General features: G+C 31.9%; 1 protein-coding gene across 1 annotated transcript in view; it reads right to left on the minus strand.

The window, feature by feature from the left end:
* The window catches only part of COL24A1 (collagen type XXIV alpha 1 chain), a 288,275-nt gene that overhangs the window by 217,958 nt on the left and 42,539 nt on the right, over positions 1–27,778 (minus strand). The window contains exons 7-13 of the mRNA XM_039838730.1: positions 22,727–22,780; positions 19,524–19,577; positions 13,417–13,461; positions 9,427–9,480; positions 8,227–8,271; positions 2,479–2,532; positions 315–359 (exon numbers count right to left, since the gene is read on the minus strand). Of these exons, the coding sequence (XP_039694664.1) occupies positions 315–359; positions 2,479–2,532; positions 8,227–8,271; positions 9,427–9,480; positions 13,417–13,461; positions 19,524–19,577; positions 22,727–22,780 (351 nt within the window). The remainder of the gene's footprint in view (positions 1–314; positions 360–2,478; positions 2,533–8,226; positions 8,272–9,426; positions 9,481–13,416; positions 13,462–19,523; positions 19,578–22,726; positions 22,781–27,778) is intronic.

The raw sequence follows: 27,778 nt of genomic DNA on the forward strand, positions 1-27,778 counted from the left end.
ATCAGTAGTGTTTTAAATTGTTCATGTATTTTCTGTGACATTTTAGCCACTTGTCATCAGGATAAAGGTCTCTTACCCTGGTATATTAAATGTGTTAGAAGTGTCAAATTTTGAGTTTTTTTAATCTAAATTTTCCTTTGCATTCTCAGGTATTATTTGATAGACTGTTCAAGTGGCAAAAATTAAACTCTGTTGAATGAGATGGATTTTAGACAAGAACAACAGCTACATTCATATTTTAATAGGTGAGAAATATGCACATAATTAGATTATATTGCTCTAAATCAAGACTCAGGAAACAAGAATCTAACTACCTGTCTTCCCTTAAGACCCTTCTTTCCACGAATCCCAGGAACACCCTAGAATGTAGGAAAGTCAAAAGTAAGTATTTGTTGAATAAATGAGATCTTTTTTTCTCAAACATCAATTAACGAAGTATGCCAAAGAGAAATGAATTATTCTTTAAATTGATGTGACAGTCAGAAAAACTTCAATATATTAACCGAAGTGGACCCTTGTCTTCTTCATAACAGAATCTTGATTTTATCCAGGAATTCACCCCATCTGTATTTCCAAATGGGATCCTGACATTCCTCTGGTAATAGTTATTTGTCCAGAGGTAGGCACACAACCAAAGCACAAACAGGAAGGTCTTATTTTTCCATACCCAAGGGACAATTACTCCCCTCCTCTGTCTCCCTGCTTCTCTGGCTGGATATAAACAAAGGCACATTTAGCACCTGCACTGGCAATCTTGCAATCACATGGGAAACCAGCCTTAGGATAAAGCCGACAGTAGGCAAAGTAAATCAGAGAGAAAGATGATGCTACTGCTGTGCTCAAGATCATATTGTGCCTAGATCCTACTTAACCTATGGATTTCTGGTCATGTAAGAAGCAGTAGGGCATAGTACTTGAGCACTCGGGCTTTGGAACTAGAATATATATGTCAGAATCCTGGCTCTGCTCTTATTACTTACATATTGTCTTAGACAAGCCTTTCTTTGTGTGCTTCATTTTCTTCATCTATAGTGTGAATAATATGTCACTGGGTTTTGTCAGTATTAAAGGAGTTCACATATGAAGTATTTGTATAGTGCCTTGTATTTTATATATATATATAATGATAATACTTTGCTATTATCATTATCATAGTTATTAAAAATTTCCTCATTTTTAAGCCAGTTTGAGTTGAACTTTTCTGTTATTTGTATTCTAAAGCATCCTAACTGATATCACTTTGAGACTTATAATCACTTAAAAGACTTAGAAACTAAGAAATCTGTCAGAACCATGTAGCTTGGAATTTACATATAGATAAGTCAGATGATATCATTGGTTAAAGTAATTTATTCACTTTCAATTCAACAGTATTTGATACCTATCTAATGTCTCTATAAAAAAAAAAGAGTTCAAAGGCGAGCAAGAGGACTCATTTCCTTAGGACTTTATGCATCTTTACAGAATATAGCTAACTTTTTTTTTCCAGATGGGTTGGGCTGAAGACATTTTTCATAAGTGAAACAAATAATTTGTATGTTCACCAAGGAAAAAAATCTTCACCTCATTTCACTAAAAAAGACTGAACATTTTATTATCATTACAAAACATCTAAACGCTAAATATTTCTTCTCTGGAAGGGCATTTGCAAGTAATTATTTTTTAAAATGTGATTTAATTCACTCACTTGAAAAACTATGTATTTGAAAAATTCATCTAGCAAAGAATAATCTGATTTACTTTCATTTGCAAAAATCAGTTTCCAGAAATAAAAATTTTGGCCTGAAGAGCATTTCTATAATAATAGAGTTAAATGCTAAATTCTGAATATGATTCTGTTTTCAAACCTTATGATAGTCTATTAATATTGTTTAATTCTACTGTTTTCAATTAAAATTTACAATGTAAATGAAGATATGCAAAATCACTGAACTGCATAGCACCTCAAACTAGATATGATGAAGTAAGAATGCCGGACCTCTGTACATGTTTTAATTTTTTAAGTATAACAAACCATTTTTCAAAGATTCTATCTTTATTCATAAGTACATACATTTATGAACAGCTATCTGCCATTATTAAATTAAACAAAAAAGAAATCTTCTGAGGCTAAAAATTTACTGCACATTGTATTGTAAAATACAAGACCTGTCAAGAGTTTATATTATATTAAAGATTAATAAATTACAAAATAAAATTTTAATAATTAGATATTTTAATATTTCTCTTGTGTTTTTTAATTGAGTTTAAAATAGCTAACCATATGCATATATATTTGTATCACTTCATTTTTTTAAAATAAAATTTGGTAAAATTCAAGAGAGTCTAATTATATATTTCTAGTAGGTGTTTTTTCTTAAAGCTGGCTTGCTTCACTCAGTAATATTAGTTACCTGATACCTGACTTTATGACCCCTGTTTATGACATTATCATAAATTTATCACTTTAGAAATAATATTGAAAAAAAATGAACTTACTCTCTCTCCTTCAGGTCCCAGTTGTCCTACTTCTCCAGGAGAGCCAATGAAACCCTTAAAGTAAACAAATCATTGTACATTATTTCATTTGAGTATTCATCCTGTAAGTAATTCCAAGTAGAGACAGTTAAAATTTTTTCACAGTAATATGAAATTATACAGCTTAACTGTATGAATAACTTCTTCTCATCTTATTGCTTCTCTTCCAAAAGTTACAGATTAATCTTTTCATTAAAAAAAAAAGTAGAAAACCTAACTTAAGACACGATGACTAATAAAAATCAACAAGACCAAATCCTCTTCTTCATTGAATTTTATAGTGGGCAGAAAACATATGTATATATTTAACTAAAATGTAAGGCAGAACGGAGGTATGAAAAGATTTAAGAAGTATGGAAGCATGAAAAGACTATAAGAAGTACAGAGGAGAAAGAGATTTATTCTAATGTGGCAGGAGGTAAAGGCAATCGGAGATGGTTCCAAAGGAAACTAGAACTTGAGATAGGTGTACAGAGGCGGCAAAATATTAATAAACAGGATTGAGAAAGAACACTGCAAGAGCAATTACAATAGGCAGAGGTATAACAGAGAGAACTCGGGGAGTGTATGTAAATGGTAAGTGATAACACTATGTGTAAGATGCTTTGGATGAGAGCAAAGACTCATTGTGCCCTCGTGAAGATTCCAAATGGTCTGAGAAACAAGGAGTACACATAAATAACAATGCAAGGTATTTTATCCTAACATACTTTAGTTATATCTTACATATGGCAAATAATAACCTGTTTCATCAATTTAATAGATAAACTGTACAGTAGTTTAGAAAGCAGATGTAAGAGAGTTTTAAATTTCAGGTTAAGAATTTTAGATTATATATTTTAGACAACTGGAAGCTACTGACTTTGGAGGAGTGTGGTATCTCTCTGATGTCAATTTGTTTTTCTAAAATATTAATCTGTTGACAGGATACAAACTACATGACAGGAAACAGTGAATATAAGAAAACCTGTTTACAAGGCTCTTTCAATGGTCCAAATTTGAAGAAATATTAGTCTAGATCACTGATTCACAAAACATTATTTTAGTGCCCACTGTGTGCCAGGAACAGTGATTATAAAGATGAATATGAAAATCAGTGTCCTCAAGAAGTTCATAGTTTATTAGGAAATAGGGTCATATAAATAAATAATTATAATATATGATAATTGTGACATGATTATGTGATATGCAATGTGATAAATACAATATGCAATGGGAACTTTGAAGGCAGAATAACCAAATTTATCTAGAGAAAAGATTTAGAAAAGCTTTTCAGAGGAAGCAACATTTGAACTGAGTCTTGAAGGGATTCCAGACAGGACTAGTAATATGCCATCAATCAATAGGAATGAAATGACATTGTAGAGAATTGCAAATAGTTGTATGTGCTTGGTAGACAAAAAGTGGGGTTGAAAAGGGTATCAGTGCCCACATAATTTAAAAAGCCTTATATATAATTATAGAAGTTTAGAATTAATACTATGAGTCATTAAAAAAGCTAGGAATAATTTTGATATAACCAAATTTGCAATTTATAATATTCACCAGGGTTACAGTGGGTCAACAGATCTTTGTATATGTCTCTAAAGATTATTGCAAAGATGATTCTAAGTTTTATAGTTGGACTGATAGAAATATAGAAAACAAATATATAGGAAAGCTGAATTTGATAGAAAGTAGGTAAGTTTTGTTAGTCATTTTGAGTTTGTGATGATGATGCATTCAAATGCAATTATCTTGGCAGGGAATCAGAAATGTGAAACTCACAGAAAGCTCATAGATATACGACTTGAAGGCAGGTCAGAAGACTTAAAGGTAGACTAGAGCTCTGAGAAAAAACAAAGAAAAATTATCACTGACCCAGAGGCTAAAATGGAGATGGGAGAAGAATGATTTTATGAATACAGAGAAAAGCCAAGGTATAAAAAATTTTAAGAATATATATGGGAGACCATTTCATCTAAATCTCAGATAAAGGCTACTCATTTGAATCAGAGAATGGGTGGCTTTTCAGAGTAAATTCTTCCTAATAATGTATATTAAAAGAGAATTCAGGTTTTAAAAAAGGGAATGTCATTTGTACAACATAGCAGCATTATTCACAATAGCCAAAAGGTGGAAGCAATGTTCAACAGATGAACAGATAAACAAAATGTGGTATATTCATACAATGAAATATTATTCAGTCTTTAAAAGGAAGGAAATTCTGGCACATGCTACAATGTGTATTAACCTTGAAAACAATCATGCTAAGAAAAATAAGCCAGTCACAAAAGGATAATGTACGATTCCACTTAAATGAAGTACACGGAGTAGTCAAATTCACAGAGACTCAAAGTAGAATGGTTGCCAGGGGCTGGGGGCAGAGAAAAGCAGGGAGTTATTGTTTAATAGGTTTGGAGTTCCAGTCTGGGAAGATAAAAAAGTTCTGGAGATGGATGGTGGTGAAGACTGCAAAACAATGTGCATGTACTTAATGCCTCCTACTATGAACTGAACGTTTGTGTGCCCTCAAAATTCCTATGTTGAAGCATAATCCCCAATAAGATGGTATCTGGAGGTGGGGCCTTTCGAAGGTAATTAGGGCATGAGGGTAGAGCCCTCAAGAACAGGATTAATGCCCATTAAAGCAATTAAAATGATTGCTTTCTTGGTCATCTGAAGATACAATGAGAAGGTGGCTGTCTCCAAGCCATGAAGTGAGCCCTCACTAGACACCTGATCTGCTGGCATCTTGGTCTTGGAATTCCCAGGCTACAGAACTGAGAGATATTTGTTGTTTAAGCCATCTGGTATATGATATTTTTGTTTTAGCAGCCTGAACTAAGACGCCTCTAAACTGTACACTTTACATGGCAAATTTTATGTATATTTTACCACGTTTTTAAAAGAAGTAATCAGGAATTGTTTCTAAGTTGCTTGAAATAAGAATCTTGTAAGAAATTTAGTTCTTGAGGGTGAAAATTACTCAGATGTTGCCATAGAAAGAGGAGCATTTTCTCCAAGAAAAAACACCTTTAAAGTTCTCTATGTTCTATAGATTGTACGACCAAGCAAAAAATAAAATAAAAGAGAAAAAAGAGAAAGAATGTTCTTTTTACTTAACTTTAATAGTGAAACACCTATGATTTGTTTGCTTGAAAGCCAGCACCTAGAGGATGGGGACGGTTTATTTAAAAATGAAGCATCCAAAACTATTTCTGATACCAAACATTTAGGATTATGATGACAAGTTGCATGTATGTTCAGAATCATGAGCTACAGATGGCTTTACATTTAAAAACAGCTTTTGTTTTAATTTTGTTTTGTTTAAAATTGTTTTGTTAAAATTGTTTTGTTTTTGTTTTGTTATATAAGTGGAGTTTTGCTTATAAATAAAAGGAAAAGATACTCTAACTGGTGTATACTTATCAGGGAACTAAATAATTGAGAACTCAGAAATTGAAAAGTCAGACTTTTACTCAACATAGCCTGTAGAGGGTACAAGCACAACATTTTACAAGTAAAGATTTTAAAGAGAACAATGCTGTCAATAACTACATAAGTATTTCATAAAGATTTCTTGATAATTATTATATTGAAATATGTCAGGAGCACCCATCAAAGAAATCATATAGGGCTGTGGTCGTTCTCAAAACACCATCATTAAATTAGAGTTTACTGTGTAATGAAACAAAGAACATTAAAAAAATAACAACACAATGCTTTTGCTTTTTGAATTGAAGGTTGTATACCCAGTTAGAGGCAATTTTGTGTCACCAACAGGGCCACTAAAATGTCAGAAGAGGCCCTATACACGTCTACTTTCTAAGGCACCTAGCATATTATTATATAAAGAAATGCCAAAAGAGGATTACAAAATTATGGTATGTTTTAAACATTTACTTTTAAAAGGTAATTATCTTAACAACAAAACATACAATCAAATAATAGTGCCAGTTAACTTATAGTGCATAGCATGTGGTATAGCTCAGTAACAGAACACAAATTAAATGAAAAACATCTTATAATCTTGTCAGTATGTTTCTGTGATTTTTGTCTTTTTAACCACATTTGGAGTTGATGTCAAAAGTCTACATTTGAGGCCCTTTGTGAATGTGAAACCGAGATAAGGATACTCTCCAATCCCAAAGGAAAATTAAAGAATTAAATCAATTATAAAAAGATAATATACTTTTTAAAAATCTTTTTATCAAGCTGGCCATCAAAAGCTAAAAATACAACTTGAAAAAGGTTACAATCTAGACAATAATTTTCAGTACAAATGGGGTAAAAAGCAACAACAAAATGATGTAGATTAGAATGCAAAATGTTATGTAGAAGAACTCAGAAAAGTTATAAGAATCACAGAAGCAAAATGAGAAAACGTAAGAAAAAACTGCACAATACTTTGAAATTATTAGGTCATGCACAGAAGAAACTCCCAAGTTCAATAACAATGATAGAATCTGCCTAAAAAGTGTATGCTATGCACTAGGCACTGTGCTTTAAGAATATTAAGCTCCAGTATTCTCATAACTACCTAAAAGGTAAGTTTCATTACCACCATTTAATAAGATAAGAAAAATGAGGCACAGAGGGTTTAAGCTAGTAAATAAAGGGTTTAAAAAAAAAAAATTAAAAAGCAGGCCTCTCTAACTCCAAAGACTATTTCTTGACCACTAATTTCTTCTTGCTTCCTGAATCTGTCAACATTTATTTTTAGTGCAGCTTCTAATAAAAAAAACATGATTTTTCTCCCTCATATTTTCACTTAATGCAAGCATAGACACAGCAAGGGAGAGCAAAAAGAGTACAGAACTAAAGGTCAGAAGCCCTTGCTTGGTTCTAGTTCTGGCCAGCTGTGACTTCGTCAAATTGCAAAATTCCTTAGTTTACTATTTTCCAGTCTATAAAGCAGAGACAATATACCTGTTCTCCTACTTTACAGGATTGATGGCAAAGTAAAAGAAGAAAATACATATGAAAGCATTTGAAAATGTTTAGGAATTTAAAAAATTTAAAGCATCATTAGAGCATATACTGTTTAAATACTTTATGCTTCACTTATTTCAAAAGGTATTTTAGATAATATAAGGCACAGATGTAGATTCTGGAAAATAACTAACCATTAAAAATAGAGAATTTTCAAAACAAAAATTTTAGTATACTTTTACCAATTTTTCCTAGAACTAGTTTTGATTTTAATTTGCAGCACATTATGTAACATAACACAGTAATATGGCTAAAACTCTTTTAATGGTTTAGAAGTGCAATAGTATGTTCTTGATATCAGCTTATTTCCTTCTTTGCATATATTTCTCTGCTCCATATAGGTTTCGTATCATAATATTATCTCACTCTTAAACTAATATGAATAAGTTTTTCGCTTGTTTATTTTCTTCATCATGATTTCTTCGGTCTATATATGTTTATGTATGAGTAATACTACCGATGTTTTTGGGCATATTCTAACACACCAGACATTTTTCTAGGACTTAGCAAAATGATGTAAATGAGGTAGGAGATATCAAAAAATGATGCAAAACCACTATAAGACTACTTTCTGTGGCCTTAACAATGAAAATGTTAAACAAATGTAATTCTTTTCAGGCTAAACTTTAATTACATTCAAAATTCCTACAAAAGTGTGAAAATGATAAGTAGTCTGTATATGTCATGCTACTCTTATGCAAGCATACTTAACGATATGATAAAAATGCTACTTACGCGTACACCTTTAGGACCTGGATTACCTTCTGGTCCAGCTAAACCCTAGTGGGAACAAAAGACACCATCATCATACTACACACTACTTTTTAAAGAGTTGTTGATAAATAGATTAATAAAAAGGTCATGTAAAGAGGTATCATTTTCACAAGTATAAATTCAAAACTCTATATACTTAATGAATGAAGACTATATATGTTCAAGGAACTTTAGAATTTCAGAACCAAGAGGCACTGTACATAATCTATATACAAATATATTTTAGATATCTAAATAAAGTAGATTAACACATGTCATCAGATACAAAAAAATAATTTTTCATTAAATTATTTCTCATCGGAAATCTGTTCTTTTAGAACACTTCTAATTTTTTAATTTACCTAAAATACATTCCCATATTTAAAAAAATAAATAAATACATTTTTAACTTCAGATAAATGTCCTTATGTTTGAGTATTTATGACATTTATATTTTTCAGATAACATAAATCATCACTTGATGTTGACTCATATGCAATACACTCCACATATTTTTAAAGGCCTAAAATATAAAGTTTTGTTAACAATAGATTATTTGGGGGGATTTTTATTTCCCTCATTCTTGAGAATAAGAAAGATATAAACATAGTTCTCTAGTATGCTAAATGAATAATTAATTTCAAGAATAAGTAACCAATTTATGAAAGCCTAGGAAAGAAAATTTATTCTATTATTAGTTTTTATGAATTAGTTAAAGTTAGAGATTAGAGGGAAACAAATATGAAATGATTAGAATAAGTTTTCAAAAAGTATTCATAGACAAATTCGGTTCAGATAAGAGTACTTGGTAGTGGGTATATGTAGCACCACCAACTGTGTTATCTTAAACGGATGTTTATTATACAGAGTCTTAACTCTTACCATTACTTTATTTTACTGGCAGTATTGTAAAATCAGAAGCAGGGCTGTTGGGCATTTTAATTTTGAGGTATCTCAAATCAAACAGGTTTACAAGCCCTACTTCCATTTTAAACAAAACTTTCTGCAGTAAAATTGTTGATAGATTTTTACAACTTTGATTTTTAAATTATTTGGCTATGAGTAATTCATTATTTAATATAAATAAACCAATTATCATTTGAATATAAGCTCTCAAAATTAGAATATGCAATATATTAATGAAGATGAACAACAAAAAAAGTATAAATATAGTTACCTCACCTGCCTGCCAGGATAACCACGTGAACCAATATTACCAGTGAATCCTGGAATTCCCTGAAATGAAAAATAAAATAAATAAAATAATACAATGAAGTAAAAAGAAAAAGCCCAGGAAACAAATTTGGTGCATTCATAATACCCCAGTTTGGAAAGAATGTTTTACCCCATAAAAATATTAATGATCCAGCACATTGCATATCTGATTGAGATCACCTATTTGAAACGAAAATGAGTGAAAATTGCTGAATAAAAATAAATGAAACTGTTAGATTGGGGCTCTAAATGAGACATTGATTATTAATAATTATAGATCTAGGGTGGAAAAATCCAGTGCTGCATAAATAAAGACATTTATTTTATAGAAAGAGTTAGGACATTTTCATAATAACCACTATCTTTTTGGATTGAATTCCTTGTCTCAATCATCTTGCAACGCTTCTTAACTGTCTGAGCATAAACCCCAGAAGAATGCATGTTAAGCTGCCTTTACCTCACCTCAAATGATGACGGTAATGGAAATTTTCATAGATTCATTATTTATTATATAAAATTCATTTCCTGTTTGTTGTTTTTCAAAGAGATAATAAAGGACATTAGCCTTTTGTCCATTTGCTCTGGAGTAGACAGAAGGGTGTTACCTCCATTTTAAGTATAGAAACACTATAATTTGAAAAATCTAAGGAAAGAAAAGGCCAAGGAAAAGAAATATACAAGATCATAGTTGAAAGTTTTTGCCTTCCTATTCTGTTAGACATGTAGTTTCCTGATATATTTTTCTCTCCACTTTTCTCAGAATCTGTTTCTCAATTTTATTGTCTCATTTCTCTCTCTCCTCTCTCCCTTCTTTTCCTTGCTCCAACAATTACCATTTATCAAGCACCTTTTATGTGCCAATTTTACATCAACTTTTTATCTATGATAATGATACTATTTTCTCTATTCACATTTGAAGAAACTAACATACAGAGAAGTTATGAAATTTGCCGAAGATGTCACAGGAAATAACAGGGTCTGAATGTGAACAGAGACAATCTGATGAAAATTGTCGTGTGTGCATACGCATATATACATATACTGCATACATACATATGTATACAAACATCTATACTTATACATGCCAATGAACACTTTTATAGAATGTGAATAAACAGTGGCTTGACAATTACAGAATAAAATTCTATCTACAAGTGAAGAGATTATATCCTATGAATTTCAGAAACCATATTTATGTACGGAATATTACCTTATTAATATTACATAAAATGTATATTTTATTTCTATAACATTTATTGAGTACCTATCATGTGCCAGGAACCATTTCAAATATTTTATATATATTATCTTATTAAACTGCTACAACTCTATAGTAGGTATAGTCATCTCTATTTTACAAATGAGAAAAATGAGACATAAGTGTTTGTCATCCATGGAAATCACTCAGCTAGTAAGTGGGAAGCCAGGATTTAAATCAGCAAATCTAACTCCAGAGACCACCATTCAAAATTGCCTCTTTAGAGGAAGTCTGAAGTGCAAATAACTTCCAATAGACTCTCAGGAAAGCCTTCCAACTTATATTTGGTTGAGTTTACTTACAACTGCTTCCTTTATGCCCCAACTCTAAAATGTACAGGCCTTTCTTCTAACATTCTCAAAACCTTATATTTAGGTATGCTGATAGAAAGAACTGAAATAAATTAAAAAGACTGTTTTTATTCTGTAGGTCACTCTCTGGAAAATGCCAACCACCATCCCTTTCATTCCTTTCCTAGCCAAATTAGGTTAACTGACTCCAATTAAAAAATAATCTGTTATAAGACATAAGTGAAATCCGATTTTGAATGGATTTTCACAGAGGGTGTTAAGGCAATGTGTAAAGATCTAACACATTCCAACTGCACAGAGAAATACACAGAAGAACTCCACTTGATGGCTAAATTCTGCTGTACCGGAATAGCAGTAAACAAAGTAAACAAGTAAGCCTTCGGCATAATCTTATATGGCATAAACATATTCTAAACGAACCACACCCTAAAATCGCTGTGAAAACCACAGAAGCTCAAAAGAAATAAAACGAATACTATGACTTAATTCCCTCTGACTTAAACATGGTTAAAAAAAAGTTGGCTCACTTAAATCTGTTGATTTAATGGAGGAATTTAAACACAAAATTATATTTTATAGCTCCTGGAGGAATTAGGAATGAGAATCTTGCCCCAATTCCACTTCTCACTCTAAGCATTAAAGCACACATTCTGAATCAATCAGACTTCATGGTAAGTTCCAGCACTGATACAATGGGTTTTCTGTATATCTCCATTTTCTCACTAGTAAAATGGAATAATATCTAGGTCATGAAGTATGTGTAGAAAACAGAATAATATGTAGAAATATATATAAAAGTAGGGATAACTGCAATAATTCTTAGCGATGCTCAACATTAAATTAGTTAACATATAGAAATAGTCAATAAATGATTATATAACTAGATATTATAGTTAACAACACTAGTACAGTTTGGCAACTAATAACTCAGTAAATGACATCTCTTATTAATAGAGCTTTAAATACTTTTCCAAATGTTTGCTGACCAATTTATAGATATTTACAAATTTTCCAGAAGTGAATGTCTCCTAGTAAATTAGTTATGTTTCTCAATGTCCACAACATTTTCATAGTTAAAATACAAAATGATTTTAGTTGTTCCTCAGTTATCATTAATTTTGCCTTTGTTTTCTGGAAATAAAAAGAATAAAAAGTGAGAACTGACTCCAAAATACATTTCCCAACCTTTAAAATTGATTTTACACTCTTTTAAAAAGAATACTACCCTCAGAACAATAACATGTATACTAACAGAACTAGGTTATAGAGCATTCGTGAGCGAACTGGTCAGTACTGACACAAGATCAATTTTCCTTTACTTGTGAAGTATGACATTTTCTTCATTGGAAAACACACATTTCTGCCAAAGCAGTATTCTAGGGATTTTTTTCCTCCTCAGGGACTAATCCCTCCAATACTTTTAATTTTTACCCATAAATGTTCAAATGCTTTCTAGCACTTATTTAATCCATGCGAAACTGTTACATATATCAGTTTGTTTGCCATTTCCGGTAACTAGTCTTTTTGAAAAATTGTGCCTCAGAGACTGAAGAGAGTGTACTGTCCCACTTAACATGAATGAATATAGAAAATTGGCTTTATTTCTTCATTTACATCTTTCCCTCAGAGATAATCCCCATCACATTTCTTTCTGGACCTCCCTTCAGGGCTTCCTGAAGCTGCTGAATCTCCAATAAAAGTATCTGTCACCCTAATTTCTAATCCCCTATCCTTTTCATTGCTTTATTCATACTAGCATAGTACACACTGTATTGACAATGTGTACAGGAGATATGACTTTATTTTTTCTATAACAATATATTTTCTGGTGAGAGAGAAAAGGAATAAAATAATTATAACCTAAATACTGTAGTTCTAAAACTATTTTGACATTTAAATACATACATATGTGTATAATGAACAATGGTGCATGTGCCATTCTAATATGGATTGTTATTAAAATGTATTTGCATTTCCTCATATAAGGGTCAGGGAGTTAACAGCTATGGATAGATAACCTTTAGTGAATAGGTAAGCCCCTGAAATTGTGTATAAAAAAAATTAGGAGTGTGTGTGTTTGTGTGTGCAATGCATGGATAAGAGTTCATAGTATTTATGAGATACCCAAAAGGGCTTATGAACCACAAAGTTTAAGAACTGCTGCTCTGGAACATGTTAGCCAGATAGTAAATGTCAGTATGGAATATGAAAGCAAAAAATAAAAAAGCAAAACTATAATAGATAATCCTATATTGTCCTACATTAAACAGTGAAAATCATTAAGAAGAAAAACTGAAATAGTAAGTGGGGGAAAGAAACCAAATGAAGTTCCCTATTGAGTATCTTTTTTATTGGAGAAGATACAAATTTTATAAAAGAAGTACTTACTTGTTCACCTCGGAGTCCTGGGAGTCCTGGATGTCCTTTGAGACCCTGCAAGGGTAAAGGTGAATGTATTGGGGGGGAAAAATGAGGTGGACACATTCCTTAAGGTACGCCAATAGGAAAATTTACAAATTCTATTTTACAACAGATCAAAATCCCATTACAATGAATTATAGAAGTGTCTCAATTTTTGTTGTGATGGAAAGTTGTCTTACCAAGAAATTCAATAGTAAATGGGGCCTAGAATTTAATTTTAATGTAGGGACTTCAATTTTTAATATTTATTTTAACAAAAATTTGAAGTCTAGCAAGTATATTATCAATAGGTGACTAAACAGGAACCAAAAAAAAAAGGAAAAAAAGAGATACGATTGTGTCAAAATCAGAAATATAAAAGGACACAAATTTCAAGTATATACCTGAACTTCCTCAAGTAGCTAAAATTTGGATAAATAAAATGTTTGTCCATAAAGAAAATAGTGGTACCTTTTATATACAGGCCATCCTTGTTTTGCCTGGTAGTATAGGACCATAAAACTGACCATACAAGCTGAAACCATGTAAAACAATCTTAAAAATAGGAAAAGTTACAATTGTTCCATGACCTTTAAAATTTTTTGCCAGACGTTAAAAATTCTGTTAGTTATATTTGTATAGGGGAAATTAAAAAAAAAGATGACCACTATGACCAGGTGAAAGGGCACAGTTAAACTTAAGAGCAGCAATGTTCATTTACTTACTAATAACATGTGCTTGTTATATTCAGACACTGGGCTGAAATATCACAGTGAATAAAATATAGTCCTTGCACTTAAGGACTCCAAAATCACTCATATACTTCCCTTTAGCTGCTACTGCACTGTTGTCTGGAAGTCAACATTAAATATTCATTTTCTATAATGTAGTAAGATTAGTTTATAGATTAAGTAATACCAAGTCTCTAATAAAATTTTCAAACACTGCGGGACTTATGTCAGCAATGTCTTGAGGATTACAAAGGCCTATAACCATGTTTTGGCCAAAATAAACAGACAAAGTTTTGTCAAAATTGAGAAATAGTGATAAGATGGCCATAGTTGATCAAAAAGAAAATCCTAAGATTTTCAGAATGAGGTGAAAATCAACAGCCATGAGAATGTAAGCATTTCTTGGGGTAAGGCAATACATCTCCTAAAGTCCTAAGAATAAGGAGTTTAACTATTTTTTATGATTATTGAACTGTACACTCGAAACCTATATAATTTTATTAACCAATATTACTCCAATAAATTTAATTTAAAAATAAATAAATAAATAAGTAAAAAATTTAATAGAAGAATGACCCCAGATAATTGGAGAGCTTGAAGAGACTTAATACATAGGATGAATATCATACAAATCTCTCTATTCTACCCACCTCCCTTCTCTTGGAACTTACCTCCCTCACGTATAAAACAGACTGCTGCCAACCTTTGTCTCAAACTCCTCACGATGTTGACCCACTAATATTCCGTTTAATTAATATTCAGTTTTTACTTTGGTTCCATCAATTCTTGTTGTAATCCTTTTCAATTCTCATGAAGAAAAACAGCATGATAAACTAATTCTCAAAATGGTGCTACATGACAGATAAAGCATTTTCTGAGGACCTGGAATATTTTTTAAGAATTTCTGGAAACCAAGATACTTTTAGCCAAATGCATTTATCGCTAATGCTAGAATGTCAATCATAAGTGCTAGGCTGAGGGAAATATCTTTGGACACAGGGATGTTTTCAAAGTCCCACAAATTATACCACTTTGACAACCACTGGTTGCCTGTGGGGGAGTTCAGCACTGTGCTGCCTTGTTCTCAGCTTCCCCTACCATTAGTGGGAATACCAGATTGCAGAGCAGATGGTAACAGTGGTGACAGCATAGACCCTAAGCAGTATCTGTATTAGACTTTCAGTACTACACTTGGATTACGGACCAGCCCAAAGTAAAATGTAGTTCTGCAGATTTTTACAAAGATAATGGGCAGGTGAGAATTTGATCTATAGAATTAACTATGGAAGACTAGAGTTCTTATTTCTCTCTCCAGACACTGATTTCATGCCAACTCTGATTTTTTAAAATTGTTGTTGTCATTAACATTCAGTATTATTATAGCTCCTTCCTACTGTCCTTGCTTTAAATAGATTATGAAAATCTATATAGTTTTTGAGTGACTGATAAATCGCAATGCATTCCACTTGATGTTTTCAGTTATTTTTTCCTTTCCAACTTTCTGAAGATACTGTGCGTCTCCTATGTAATGTAAATATTTTCGAAAATAATTCAAAAATTCCACCAAAATAGAATTAGAATTCACAATTTTATAATTATTACTAAAACCAGTGTAGTTAGTATTTTTTGATATTCAGAAAAATATTGCCATACATTATTCATAAAAATCTGTTTTGAAATGTGTGTATCACATTTCACAATTACTCTGAGTTATACCCATCTGACTTATCCTCCTGATCCTAGGAAAATTGCTTCAACTGAAATCACTGTTAATGTTCTTACAGTTTTAAATAGCAGACTTCCAATATTAATATAGCAACTGATTGGCTATATTAAAAACCAATTTAAAAATCCATCTGGAGCCCAAGTTCAGAATTATGACTCTTGTCTTCCATCCAATTCAGCATGCATTCTGAATTCAACTTATCTGCTTTTTGGCACAAATTTAGATACTTAGTAAGAAGTGAAAATATACTTTAGTTCCTAGGAAAATAAGAGTTATATGAAAATAGCTAAGTTGAGAACATGTAACCAGCCAATATGGGGAAACACATTAACCAATGTGTTACTACTATTAAAAGATGTTAATAGTAGTTTTTTATTTAAAAAAAAAAGAATCCCGAGGGGTGGGGGGAGATAAAAAGAAGAAAATAAAGGAGCAAGCCAAAAAGTTAACTAGTGTGAACAAAATTATTGCTTCTGATTTATTTGCTTTATTTTTTCTGTCTCAATATTACCTCTAGTTTTCAGAACATTTTTATATTAATCTTCTGTTTATTTATCTCAATAGTTTTCATAAGTTGTCAGTGTTCTCTACACAAGTTTTTGCAGCCATTTTAAAGATTACTTGAGTATGGTTTATATTAAAATAATTTTAATATGTCCAGATATTTCCAGAGAAAAGGAGTAATGAAGTCATTATTATTTATCATCTAAAACTATATCTGGTCCCTTGGCTTTCATGAAAAACAGACTTTTACTTCCTTTTGCATGCTTGAGATAGTCAGAATACTGAAATATACATCTAACAAATATTGGCTTAATGAACTAATTAATTAATGGGGAAGCAGTATTTGAAGTTATTAACAGCACAGTCATGTGCTAAACAGGCTTGGATTGGAGTCCTAACTCTGCCAACTAATAGTTGTATGGCCTCGGGTCAGTGATTTAACCATTTTATACTCCAATTAACTTATGACATACTGAACATAGTATCAGTCTCAATGGGTTGTTTTAAGATGAAAAGAAATAGGGCTCAGCAGAGAGATTGGAACATTGTACATAATAGCTACTATTAATGTTAGCAGTTATAATAACTTGAAATAATTTAATAAAAAGATGTAATAAACTTATTAATCAAAGCCCAAGCACCTCATTCATCTCTCATAATACAAAATAGTAAAAACACAGTGGTTTTTACTTCTAAGTTTTATCTCTTGATCCTAACATAACTTTGAATGACCCTGAGCAATTCTCTTAACTTCTCTGGGCTTATCTGAGATTTTTCACTTGCAAAATGAATAACTCAAGTTCCTGTCTTTATTACAGAATCCATCCAGCACTTTAGGGGCAGAACTGCAAGGATGAAGGGATAGGAGTCCCTAGGTTGCAGCTAATATGAGCCATTATTCTAGGTTCTCTGAGCAAGGCTACTGAAAAAGGAGAAAACATTCTCAGAAAAACTACAAAATCATCTCAAATATTTCAACAGTTCTGAAGTACTGTCAAATTATCATAAACCATAGATGCTTCATTTAACAGAAAGTAACTTAGTTTCTAAATACTTTTAACTAAACCTCCTCTAGAGAAAATTCAGTTATAGCTAATAATTGATAATACTGCAAGACCCCTGACTTCTATAGGATCTATTTCTATTGGTTAACAATAAAAGCCAGATTTTAAAAGTTTTAAAAAATCATATGAGAAAAAGAAGTCTGTGAAAGATACATAATCCATGTTCCAGTTTGTTTAAATTAATGCTGTTATTTCATTTTACTAGATTAAAACAGACAAAAAGAATATATTCTTCTTAATACTTTAAAATACTGATGGGCCAAGACCCATATATGTACAGAGGGTTTTGGAAGCTAACATCTTCTGCTTTAAGTGAGAACAGCTTCAAAGTTTATCTATTCTAATGGTTAAAATCAGTCTTTTAAAATTTTCTCTATAAATATTTCTGTATATATTCTTCTACAAAATAACCACTCAACCTTTACTTAGTGTTTCTCTTTTTGGATTGCTAGTTTCATGAACCACAGGCATCATCTGACCTCAGAGAGTAATGATTAGTTTGCTTTTTTTCTTTCATATGCAGTGTTATTCTTTAGGAAGAAATAGTTGTATATTTAATATCAAATAAAACAATTAAGATAATTTCCATATTATGAGATTTTCTTTGCTTGATGCTATTCATCAGTAGTTTCTTCAGCGGTATACTTAGTGGTCAGAGGTATGCTAAATAACATTAATCAAACAAAATCATGACTGTATATTAAGACCAATTCTGTTAGAAATGATCACTCTGCAGTTTCATGTCTCCATCGGAGCAACCAATAACCTCAAAGGAGTTATCGGATTCTAAGTACCATCTAGGATGAAGACTAGTGTGAAGACCATAAGAAAAATGGTGTGGTTAGGTCATGGGAGGAAAAATACTCCATGAGATCACAACATTTTTCATCATTTCACAATGCAGCCCTTTAGTTGGGGTTATGAAGAAAAGCAAACAAGGTCAGGATCCTTTCCAAAACCAGATAAATAGCGGATGGTTAACATTTATTAAGGGCTTGCTATTTGTCGGACACTGTAGTATCATGGATTATCTCATTCCACATTTCCAAGAACTCCCTATGAAGTGGGGAGTATTATCTTCACATTTTGAAGATGAGGCAACTAAAGCTTAGAGAGGTTAAGCAACCTACTCAAAGTCTATGGGACCTAGAAAATGGTAGATGGGATTTGAACCAAGCAATCAGAGCCTGACTACCACCTCCAACCTAAATCTCCGAAGAGGGAAAAAATATGACACACTAAAATACCAATACAGCTAATTATATGTATTTAGACATCCATATCACATCAAACACTGCCCCCCAATATTCTGGGACCCTTGATACCTTAGAGAGAACTTTTCTGTCTTTCTTATGCCCTGTAGAGAATCAATAATTCAGTGTTTGTGGAAAAAACAAACTGAATATACAGAGGAGAATTTACATTTGTGTTAATCCAGGAAACTACACAATATATTTTACGAAATAATTATAGCATCTGTGTTAGTATTTCTTTTTACCTCAGAAAAAGCCCAGTCATATGCATACAATTACTGTGTTTTAGTTACTATCCCCAAGCCTCACTTCTACTCTATCCTTCAGGCCACACATTTGTATATATATATATATATATATCATGGCAGAGATTATTATTTCCTAATAAAATGAGAATCCCTTAAAAAAAGCCAACTGTATTACCTATAACCAAGTATACCTCACTTTGGACATACAAAACTTAAAAAGTGACTTCAAAGTTTCAAAAGTCTGTTATTTCCTTAATATAATGAGAGAGAGAGAGAAAGAGAGAGGGTGGGAAAGAGAGAGGGAGGGAGAAAGGAGGGAGGGAAAGAAAAGCTTCAATATTCTGCCAGTGATTTTCTCATCATTAACTAAAGGATTTCTTTTCTTTTAGTAAAACCCTGCCATTTGTGGACATCACTTTCCTAGATTAGAATGGCATCCTAATTCTTATTACTGAGAAAAAAATGTAAAATATTGGCTTTGGGCTCAACTTCAAAATGAGATCTTGGGAACTGAAGAGCTCCCAGATCCATATGGCACCCAATTATATCAAAGCAGAATTACATCTTACCTTATCACCTTGTGTACCAGGGGGACCCATTAATCCAGAAAGGCCTGGGTCACCCTATGAACAAAATAGAGGGTCAATGTTATGAAAGAAGATTGAAAATTAGAATTTCCTTGCTGCAGGATTTCATCTTGTACATCAATACCTTACAACATCTATTTCTTATCTTCACAAACCGGCTCAAGTTCCGCTTCCTTTCTGAGACCTTTTGAGACCTTTTCTGAGGCCCCAGACTTTGTCTCATCCAGTACTGAATGCCTGGACTGTGCTTTCCCACCTCCATGGCCCTGATCCTGTTTTCTCTGATGTTCTTTTCTCTAGGAATGCCCTTACTACTCCGATTCCCACCATTCCAAGGTTTACTATGTTTTAAGAAACAAAGGAGTTTAAAGTTTGGCAAACGCTTCATGTGGCAACTGTGGAAGGCTCCAGTCTGCTCTTTTGGGTGAAGATCTACAGTCCGAGGGGCTTTGCACGTGGAACCTTGAGGCAGGCATGTGGGGAGCAGGACTGGGTTCACTTAGTGCACATGTAAAGAGGCACTTCCGCTTCCAGGACTGCTGCTTGTTGGTGCTTTCTGCTGTGCAAACGAACCACTGGGGCAAAACTACAGTGAAAAATTATTTGGAGGGCCATGTGCTTGGCTCAACAGACCTAACTTCATCGATTAGACCCATCTGTTACTCTTTCTCCTAACTCCGATGAGGACTGCAAGCCCATCTTGAGGTAGGAAGGAGAAAGTATACCGGTGAGATGGAAGGAGTGTCTTTGGTGGGTAGAAGTGACAAAGAGAGACTTGGAAGAGACTGTGTGAATTGACAGAGAAAAAATATGTCAAAAAGGAATGGGGGATAATCTTAAACCTGTTTAGGTGCGCTTTGTCTTTACCTCCCTGCCTTTCTCTATTTCCAAATTTATTGTGCATTAAAAAAATTGTGGTATTTGAAAGAAAAAGAGTACTTAGGTAATAACCTTTAAACTCCTTAGTGCCTGTTTATTTTTAGTGCATTGTCTACTTTAATATGTCATCAAACGATCACAGGAGAAAAGGATGTTTCTGATTATTAACAATGCAGGGCTTTTTCATTTGTTGTAATAGTTATTTTAATGTGTCTTCTAAATGTTTTATTAAGATGGCTTCCATTTGCGATGAGGTGACTGGTTTATATAGATTTTTTTTTTCTTTTTACATTTATTACTCTGATAGAGGAAAAAGAAAACTGAACTAGGAAATAGGAGATTGTCTTCTTGCGCTAGCTCTAATCGTGAGTGGATTATTTGATTTCCATTCAAAGTTCTTCCATCTGAAAATAATAATAATGATAATATTTCACTTGTTTTATGGGAAAAGAAGAATTATTACTATGATGTTAACTTTGCTTGCTTCTGATGTCCAGAAAGGACTTAAACACTTATGTATGTTCTATGAGAGATGTTACTTAGTTGATATTACATGTCAAAGGACTAGCCTCTGCATTGCTTTGACCATATATTTCTTATAAAAATGGCTAAATGTTTAAAAACAATTCTATTGTTTCCCAATCCCCCTATACTCCTACCAACTTAATGTCTGTATTTTATTTGTATTCATATTGTGTGGATATAACTAATATCCTTCCTTCTCAGTATATTTGAACCCAATTTAATATAACTATAATTTCTAAGAAATTCTTTTTAAATTTTACCAGTTAGAAATATATCTCTCAATTTAAGTTGGATTTCACTTAAAGCTCAATAGCAACATGCTATTGAATCCTATATCTTACTTCATTTCTGCTGTATAATATTAACTACAATTAGTATATAAGTAAAAAAGGACTGACATGCTTCCTAACCTCAACTTCCAGGTTGAATCATTCTATATTTATACAGATACCATACACATTCTACACCACCCTATATTTTGTACAGAGAAACCTCAAGGAAAGATAAAACAAAGCATTTGATATAAATGTGAATATTTTATTTGGGGAGTTTATTTAAAGCAGTTACCAAAACAGAATGGGCCTCTAATGTCTATATTTTAAGTAAGAAATTAATTATCCTAGGTTTAGATATTTTAACCCTTTTCCCATTTAGGAAAAAAAAGGGCAGCTAGCGTAAGAATTCTGTGTTTTCTAGGATTTGACATTTTCAACAATCAGACTACTAAAAACAGAATGCTATAAATAGAATGATGTCATTTGTTTCCAAATACTATCGATACACTAGAGAAAATGCTAAAATAATAATAAAAGCAAGCTATTTCATGGCAAACTTTCGGGGTAAGGTTAGCACTGTGATCTACAAGTTATCTCAGGGCAAACAGGAGAAGCGTTAAAAAATGGCATTTATGTTTCTCCGATTGTAGGATTTTTTTCCTTTTAATAATTAAGGGACCAATGAAAATATTATGTTCCTAATAATAAACTTCCATTTCTTTCCTATATTATTTGAATTCAGTAAACTCAGTTCCATCACAGCAATAAAATTCTTCAGATTTTAGATTAATTTTATTTTATTTGTTAATATAATATCTATAAATTCCATTAATATAGTATGATTTTTTTTAAGTTTCCAAGAATTTCGATAAGTCAATTAAAAGACCAGCTTTCAATCCAGGAACCACCACAATTATTCACGGATTTAAAGTCTGTGAATATATACCACATAAACAAAAACATCCTATAATTTTATCACATTCATCAAGTGCTTGTCTAAATAAAGCTTCTCAGATATATACTAAATACTCCATTTGTATTCATCTTCGCTTCTGCCACTTAGTATCCATGTAATGAGTCATTTAAGTTTTATGAATTCTATTTTCTCAATTGAAATTACCATGGAACTTAAACAAAGTATTTGGAACTATCTTTTAAAAAAAATGTGTAACATGGCATTAAAATCTATGTATTATTATGTGCATTCATATTAACAGCAAAATTTTTGACATTAGAACCATATCTTGCTCTGATTTTTTCCCCATCCTCCCTAATTGGCAGGTCAGAATGGATGCTAAATAAAATTAATGGTAAGAGTTAAACTGATAAGTTACGCTGATGGTATCTTTTAATCTTTCAAATATTTCTTCAGCTTCATTAAAATCCAATAGTTCTCTATCTTTTCTGTTTGAAATTAAGTAAAATCTACATTTTAAAAAGATAAAAATGATTTTTAAATGTTTGCAATACATCACTATGATTTTATTTCTTGGACAAAAAAATTACCTTTTTTCCAGAAGCAGCTTGACCTGGGGAAAATCCTGGATCTCCTTTGGGGCCCTAGATAAAACAGTTATAAAATACTTAGTGAAGCACAAATTCATACTTTTTCAGTTGCATGCATCGTCACATACTATAAACACTATATAGTATTAAGTAAAATTATTTTAAATTGTGATAGACATAGATTATTTACTTTTTCATGTATTCTTTTTAGCTTTATTTTTAAATGTTGAAAAGATTCCTAGAAATTCCCCAGACATAGCTGATTTTTTTAATCTAATAAAGTTATACTACTATTGAAATATCTGTCTTTAAGGGACCTACATATAGGTTCTAGTAACTTTTCTGTTTTTGTGACATATTGAATCATAATTCTTATTTTAGCATTGGAAAAATAATTACTTTTAGCAAAAGAAATATGCTTATATTAATTCTCAAAATTTTAAAATATCATTCCAAGTTTAAATATTTTCCAGTATCTTGCAATGTACCTGCATCACTTTTATAATAAAAAATAAACCAAAAAATCTCTCTAATTACCAAATTTATTTTTATTCTTCTATAAAAATATTTTTCATACTTTTGGAATCTTTATCTTTTACATTTCAAGAGAAATATGACATTAGGTTTAAACCAAGGTTTTTTTGGTACAATATTAAAGTAATCTTTCTCATTATGCATACCAGCAAAGTATCTCCTTTCCTATCTATTTCATACTTCATAAAGAGGCCACTATTGAGATTCTTTATAATTTAAATTTTGATTTCATTATCACTTTCAACTAATAAATAACTTTCCATTCCTAGAGAGTTCTAAATGGTATTTTCACTCTATGAAAAATGGGGAAATGTCTTCTTTCGCGTATTCAGGGATGCTTTTAAATAACACTGACTGATGAAAGAAGGAAGAACAAAAGAAAAGTCCTTCATGTTCCCAGTAAGTCTTTTCATTTAACAAATTAGAAATGAGTTTTCATTGGCAAAGAGTCCTATATTCTAGAGACAAAGAAAACTTTTAAGGAAAAAAGTTGTTTTCCAGGTTGACTTCTTCCCTTCCACAGCCATCACCACTTCTACTACTAAGGCTATAATTTTAGATTATTGGTTACAAGATTATAGGACCTGGAAAATGTCATATCTCAAATTTTAGTGATATCTCAAATTTTAAAAACCAACTCCTCATTTAAGAACAAAAGATAATATACTTAGAACTTGTAAGAGATATGACAGTTTACTGAGTAAATCACATTTTATAGATAAAGAAGCAATGAGGTCCAGAAAGGTTTATTGAATTGATTAAGATTACTTAGAAAATTATTGGCAAACCAGGTCAATTTTCTTTCTCATATCACAATATCTATTAAATAAAATATTTATTGGTTTTAACATATTTTAAACTTCTATTATAATGCTGAACCAGTTGATTTGAGGTAATATTTACAAAGAATTTTTTAAAAGCTTAAGAAATTACAGCCCTTGAAAAATTTGAATATAATAAAAACTCTTTGTGGCCTATGTTTTTACTTACAATCTCATGTTAAAAACTCTACTTTTTAGGTTCTGTATGAATTTTCTATTATTTATCAACTTTTTTAGTGTTATCTTTTAACTTTTTAAATATATTCCACTAATTTGACATTTCATCTTCCAATAAAAAATTTAAAAGTAGGAAAAAGTAATCAATTAAGCAATAAAAATTAAAGACAAAGCTTTTTCTTATTTTCAAGCTTTATACATCTGGACAACAAATTTATAGAAGTATATTTAAATCTCTTTTACTCCCACACAAATAGGTTTGTTAACTGATCAACTCATGTTCTAAAACCAGAATTGCAGATCAACATAAAGAAAATGCTTTTAACCTCGCCAGCTGTGGGTTGATCATAGTATAAAATGGATGAAGCAGAGATTACTGAACATACTAACTTTACCTGAAATGTCAAAGAAGTAGGGCACAACTCTATGCATTGAAGGAGAATACTCTAAAATCTCTTACTTATTTTCTCTTTCATTTTGTATGTATTCTATGATTCCTGAGACACTTTTAGTCATATCTGATTGGCTTTTCAAATTATCGTTGGATTTAATAATGTTTATTAATTAATCATAATTTACTTTAACCTTCAATACTGACTTCTACTTAACTCTTATCTGACTTTTGTTAAAGGAGCTATATATCCTTTTGATTATGAGTAAAAGAGAAAGGAAGCTGCCTACACTTTATTATTCAAATGATTCTAAAAATCCCACCTATCACACTGATCTGCTATAGAGTCTAAAATCCTCATTATGAGAGTAGCTCCTTTAGACTGTTACTGGATCTCCAGAGGGCCCTCTGTCTAAGAAGGGAAACTCCCTAAGGTACTAGACCCATTAGCATGTTAGAACCGATTTATCAGATTGGAGTCCATCCAAAATAATAGAAAGAACGTAGGGACTTGGAGTGAAAAGATTGATCAAGTTAATCTATCTGAACTTGAGATTCCTCTGTAAAATGGAAATAATAATATCTACCTAGATTAGCTTGCAAGATTTAGGATTATAAAGATATTAGTAGTCAGTATTAAAAGAAGACTAAAGACAATCATTATTAAAATAAATATTACAATTATTGTCATCTCAAAAAGCAGAGAACACAACTCTTGAAGGAATTATTGATGGTACAGAAAAATTTCAACAAAAAGAATACATAATTTAAAAATTCAGACTATGAATAACCTAAATTGGAAATCAATAAATCCATAAAAGGAAACACTAAATGACACAATCTTGAGGTAGCATCACTTGAAATTCTTGACTTAACGTTACTAATAACTACACAAGCTCCATAATCTCAATTTGTAAGCATTCAACTTTCTAAGCAACACTTTCTATCTTTTTAGCTCACTCTAAGCCTCCACAACTATAACAATTATTTGACTCACTGGACCTGCTAATATGTGATCCCACCACATTTTCATTGTTTCATCTGCTATATGGTCTGACTTCTGGTCCTTAGCCAGCCTAAATTCCAGGATCTGACATTATAATCACTCCTTTTTGTACATAAATGACAGCATTGCCTCTTTCTTCCACTTAACAGCTTCCTTTTAAAAGCTTGCTTGGCAATTCTTAAATCTAAACTCTCCAACTATTCTGCCCTTGTTTTCTGAATGTGACTAAAAGAAAACAATAATGCTAACAAACTCACTTTAAATTCATGACTTCTTATATTGATTGGTTTTATTTTGTTTTGTTTTGTTTTTTGGTATGTCCAATAATTGCCTTAGTAAATTCACTTTCCCATTTTCATAGATGATTATTTCATAAATTCCCTCTTCATCCTCAACTGGTGCTTTTGCTTTCAACTTCCACAGGCTCTTAGAACCAAATCTACTACCTCACTTAAATCTTTTCCCAAATCCTCTGCCTTCATAACCAAATCCACAATTCTCTCTCACCAGTATACGATTGGTGCGCTGTCTTCCCTGCATTATTTTAATTTTTATTTGTCTCCAGAATAACTGCCATCGCCAAGTAAACACACTGTCATTTCTTCCATCTTAAAAAACAACTTTCCTTGAGCCCACATCTCACTTTACTGCTCATTACACTATTCCCTTTTAGAGCAAAACTCCTTGAAAGTTTGCTATGTTAACTAGGAGATTGCCTCTCCTTCCATTCCCTCTTGGACATACTCTAGTCAGGCTTTTGTCCCAACCACTACCCTACCTCACTGGTCATTCTCTCTCAGTACCCTTTGCTAATTCATCTTCTTCTTTCTAATATACCAAGACTCAGTCCTTGGATACTTCTCGGTCTATATTCACCCATAGGTGTCCTCATTAGTTCTATAGCTTTAATATATATAATATATAATATATATTATATTAAAATATATATTATATATACACTGATGACTCTAAAATGCATAGTTTTAGCTTTGACATCTCCCCTGCATTCCAGATCCATATATCTTTTAATATCTCTATTTGAATGTCAAATTATCATCTCAAATCGAGATGTCCTAAAAGGAATTTTTGAGACCTGTGGTTCAGATAGTAGCAGAGTAGCATGAATGTGACTAATCCTCCAGCAAATAATAATTATAAAGCCAGAACAAGATATATAAAATAACTTTTTGAATATACAAGAGAGAAACCAAAAACGGAACACACTGGAGAGGATTCAGCTCTTGAAAGAATGGAACCACACTTAGTCTATTACACATTTATACAGCTTTTCTCCTAAAGACACTCCCCAGACTTCACAGAGTGGCTAGAATTCAAGCAGAAAGCCAGAGACCTTTTGGCTAATGGTGTTAGAGGAGAGACTATGGGGTTACCATAATGACTATAAATTGAGAGAGAAAATCCTAGAAAGAAAGAAAAAAAGAGAGTTTTCCCCAAAATCTGGATGTAGACTCTCTTCAGTTCTTGGCTGATTCTGACATGTGATAGATTCCAAAGAGCTGAGCAGAAAGCAACAACTGGAAGGCTGGAAGCATTGAACATAAATTTCAGCTGCTGGCCACCATACAGAAAATAGTTTGGGGTTTGAGCCACATCATTTTAGAGGAACATGGTAAAAGCCTTATAAACTTTAAAATAACCTTATAAAAAGAACATAGTTCTATACTATCTTAAGGCATTTTCATTCATAGAGCCATGAGACTGTTTTTTTTTTTTTATTAACAAATAATAAATGTGGTAATTTCAGTAAAAGTTGTATTTCTAATTGGCCTAGTCACCTCAATAAGTAGCTACTCCAAGAAAAGGGAAATATCATTTTCTTAAGTGCTAACTGTAAACAAGCATTTTACCAAGTACTATATGTGCTTCATATCATTTAATTTATGAAATATCTTTTTGTTCTAACAATTTTTATAAAGCACATTAGTCCGAATATGTTTGTAAAAAGGTTCCATAATGTGCTGCACTTCCCATTTCATTTAAACCTTTTTAAACTTGCAATTGCCTTAACTTGCTCTTTCTTAGATTCAGGTAACCCCCACCTTTTGAAATGGACAGATAATTTCTTGTGCAAGTGGCAAGATGACCTTTTTAAATAACATCAG

The sequence above is a fragment of the Pteropus medius genome, unplaced genomic scaffold (assembly GCF_902729225.1).
Source record: "Pteropus medius unplaced genomic scaffold, Ma_sr-lr_union100, whole genome shotgun sequence".
NCBI classification, from domain to species: domain Eukaryota; kingdom Metazoa; phylum Chordata; class Mammalia; order Chiroptera; family Pteropodidae; genus Pteropus; species Pteropus medius.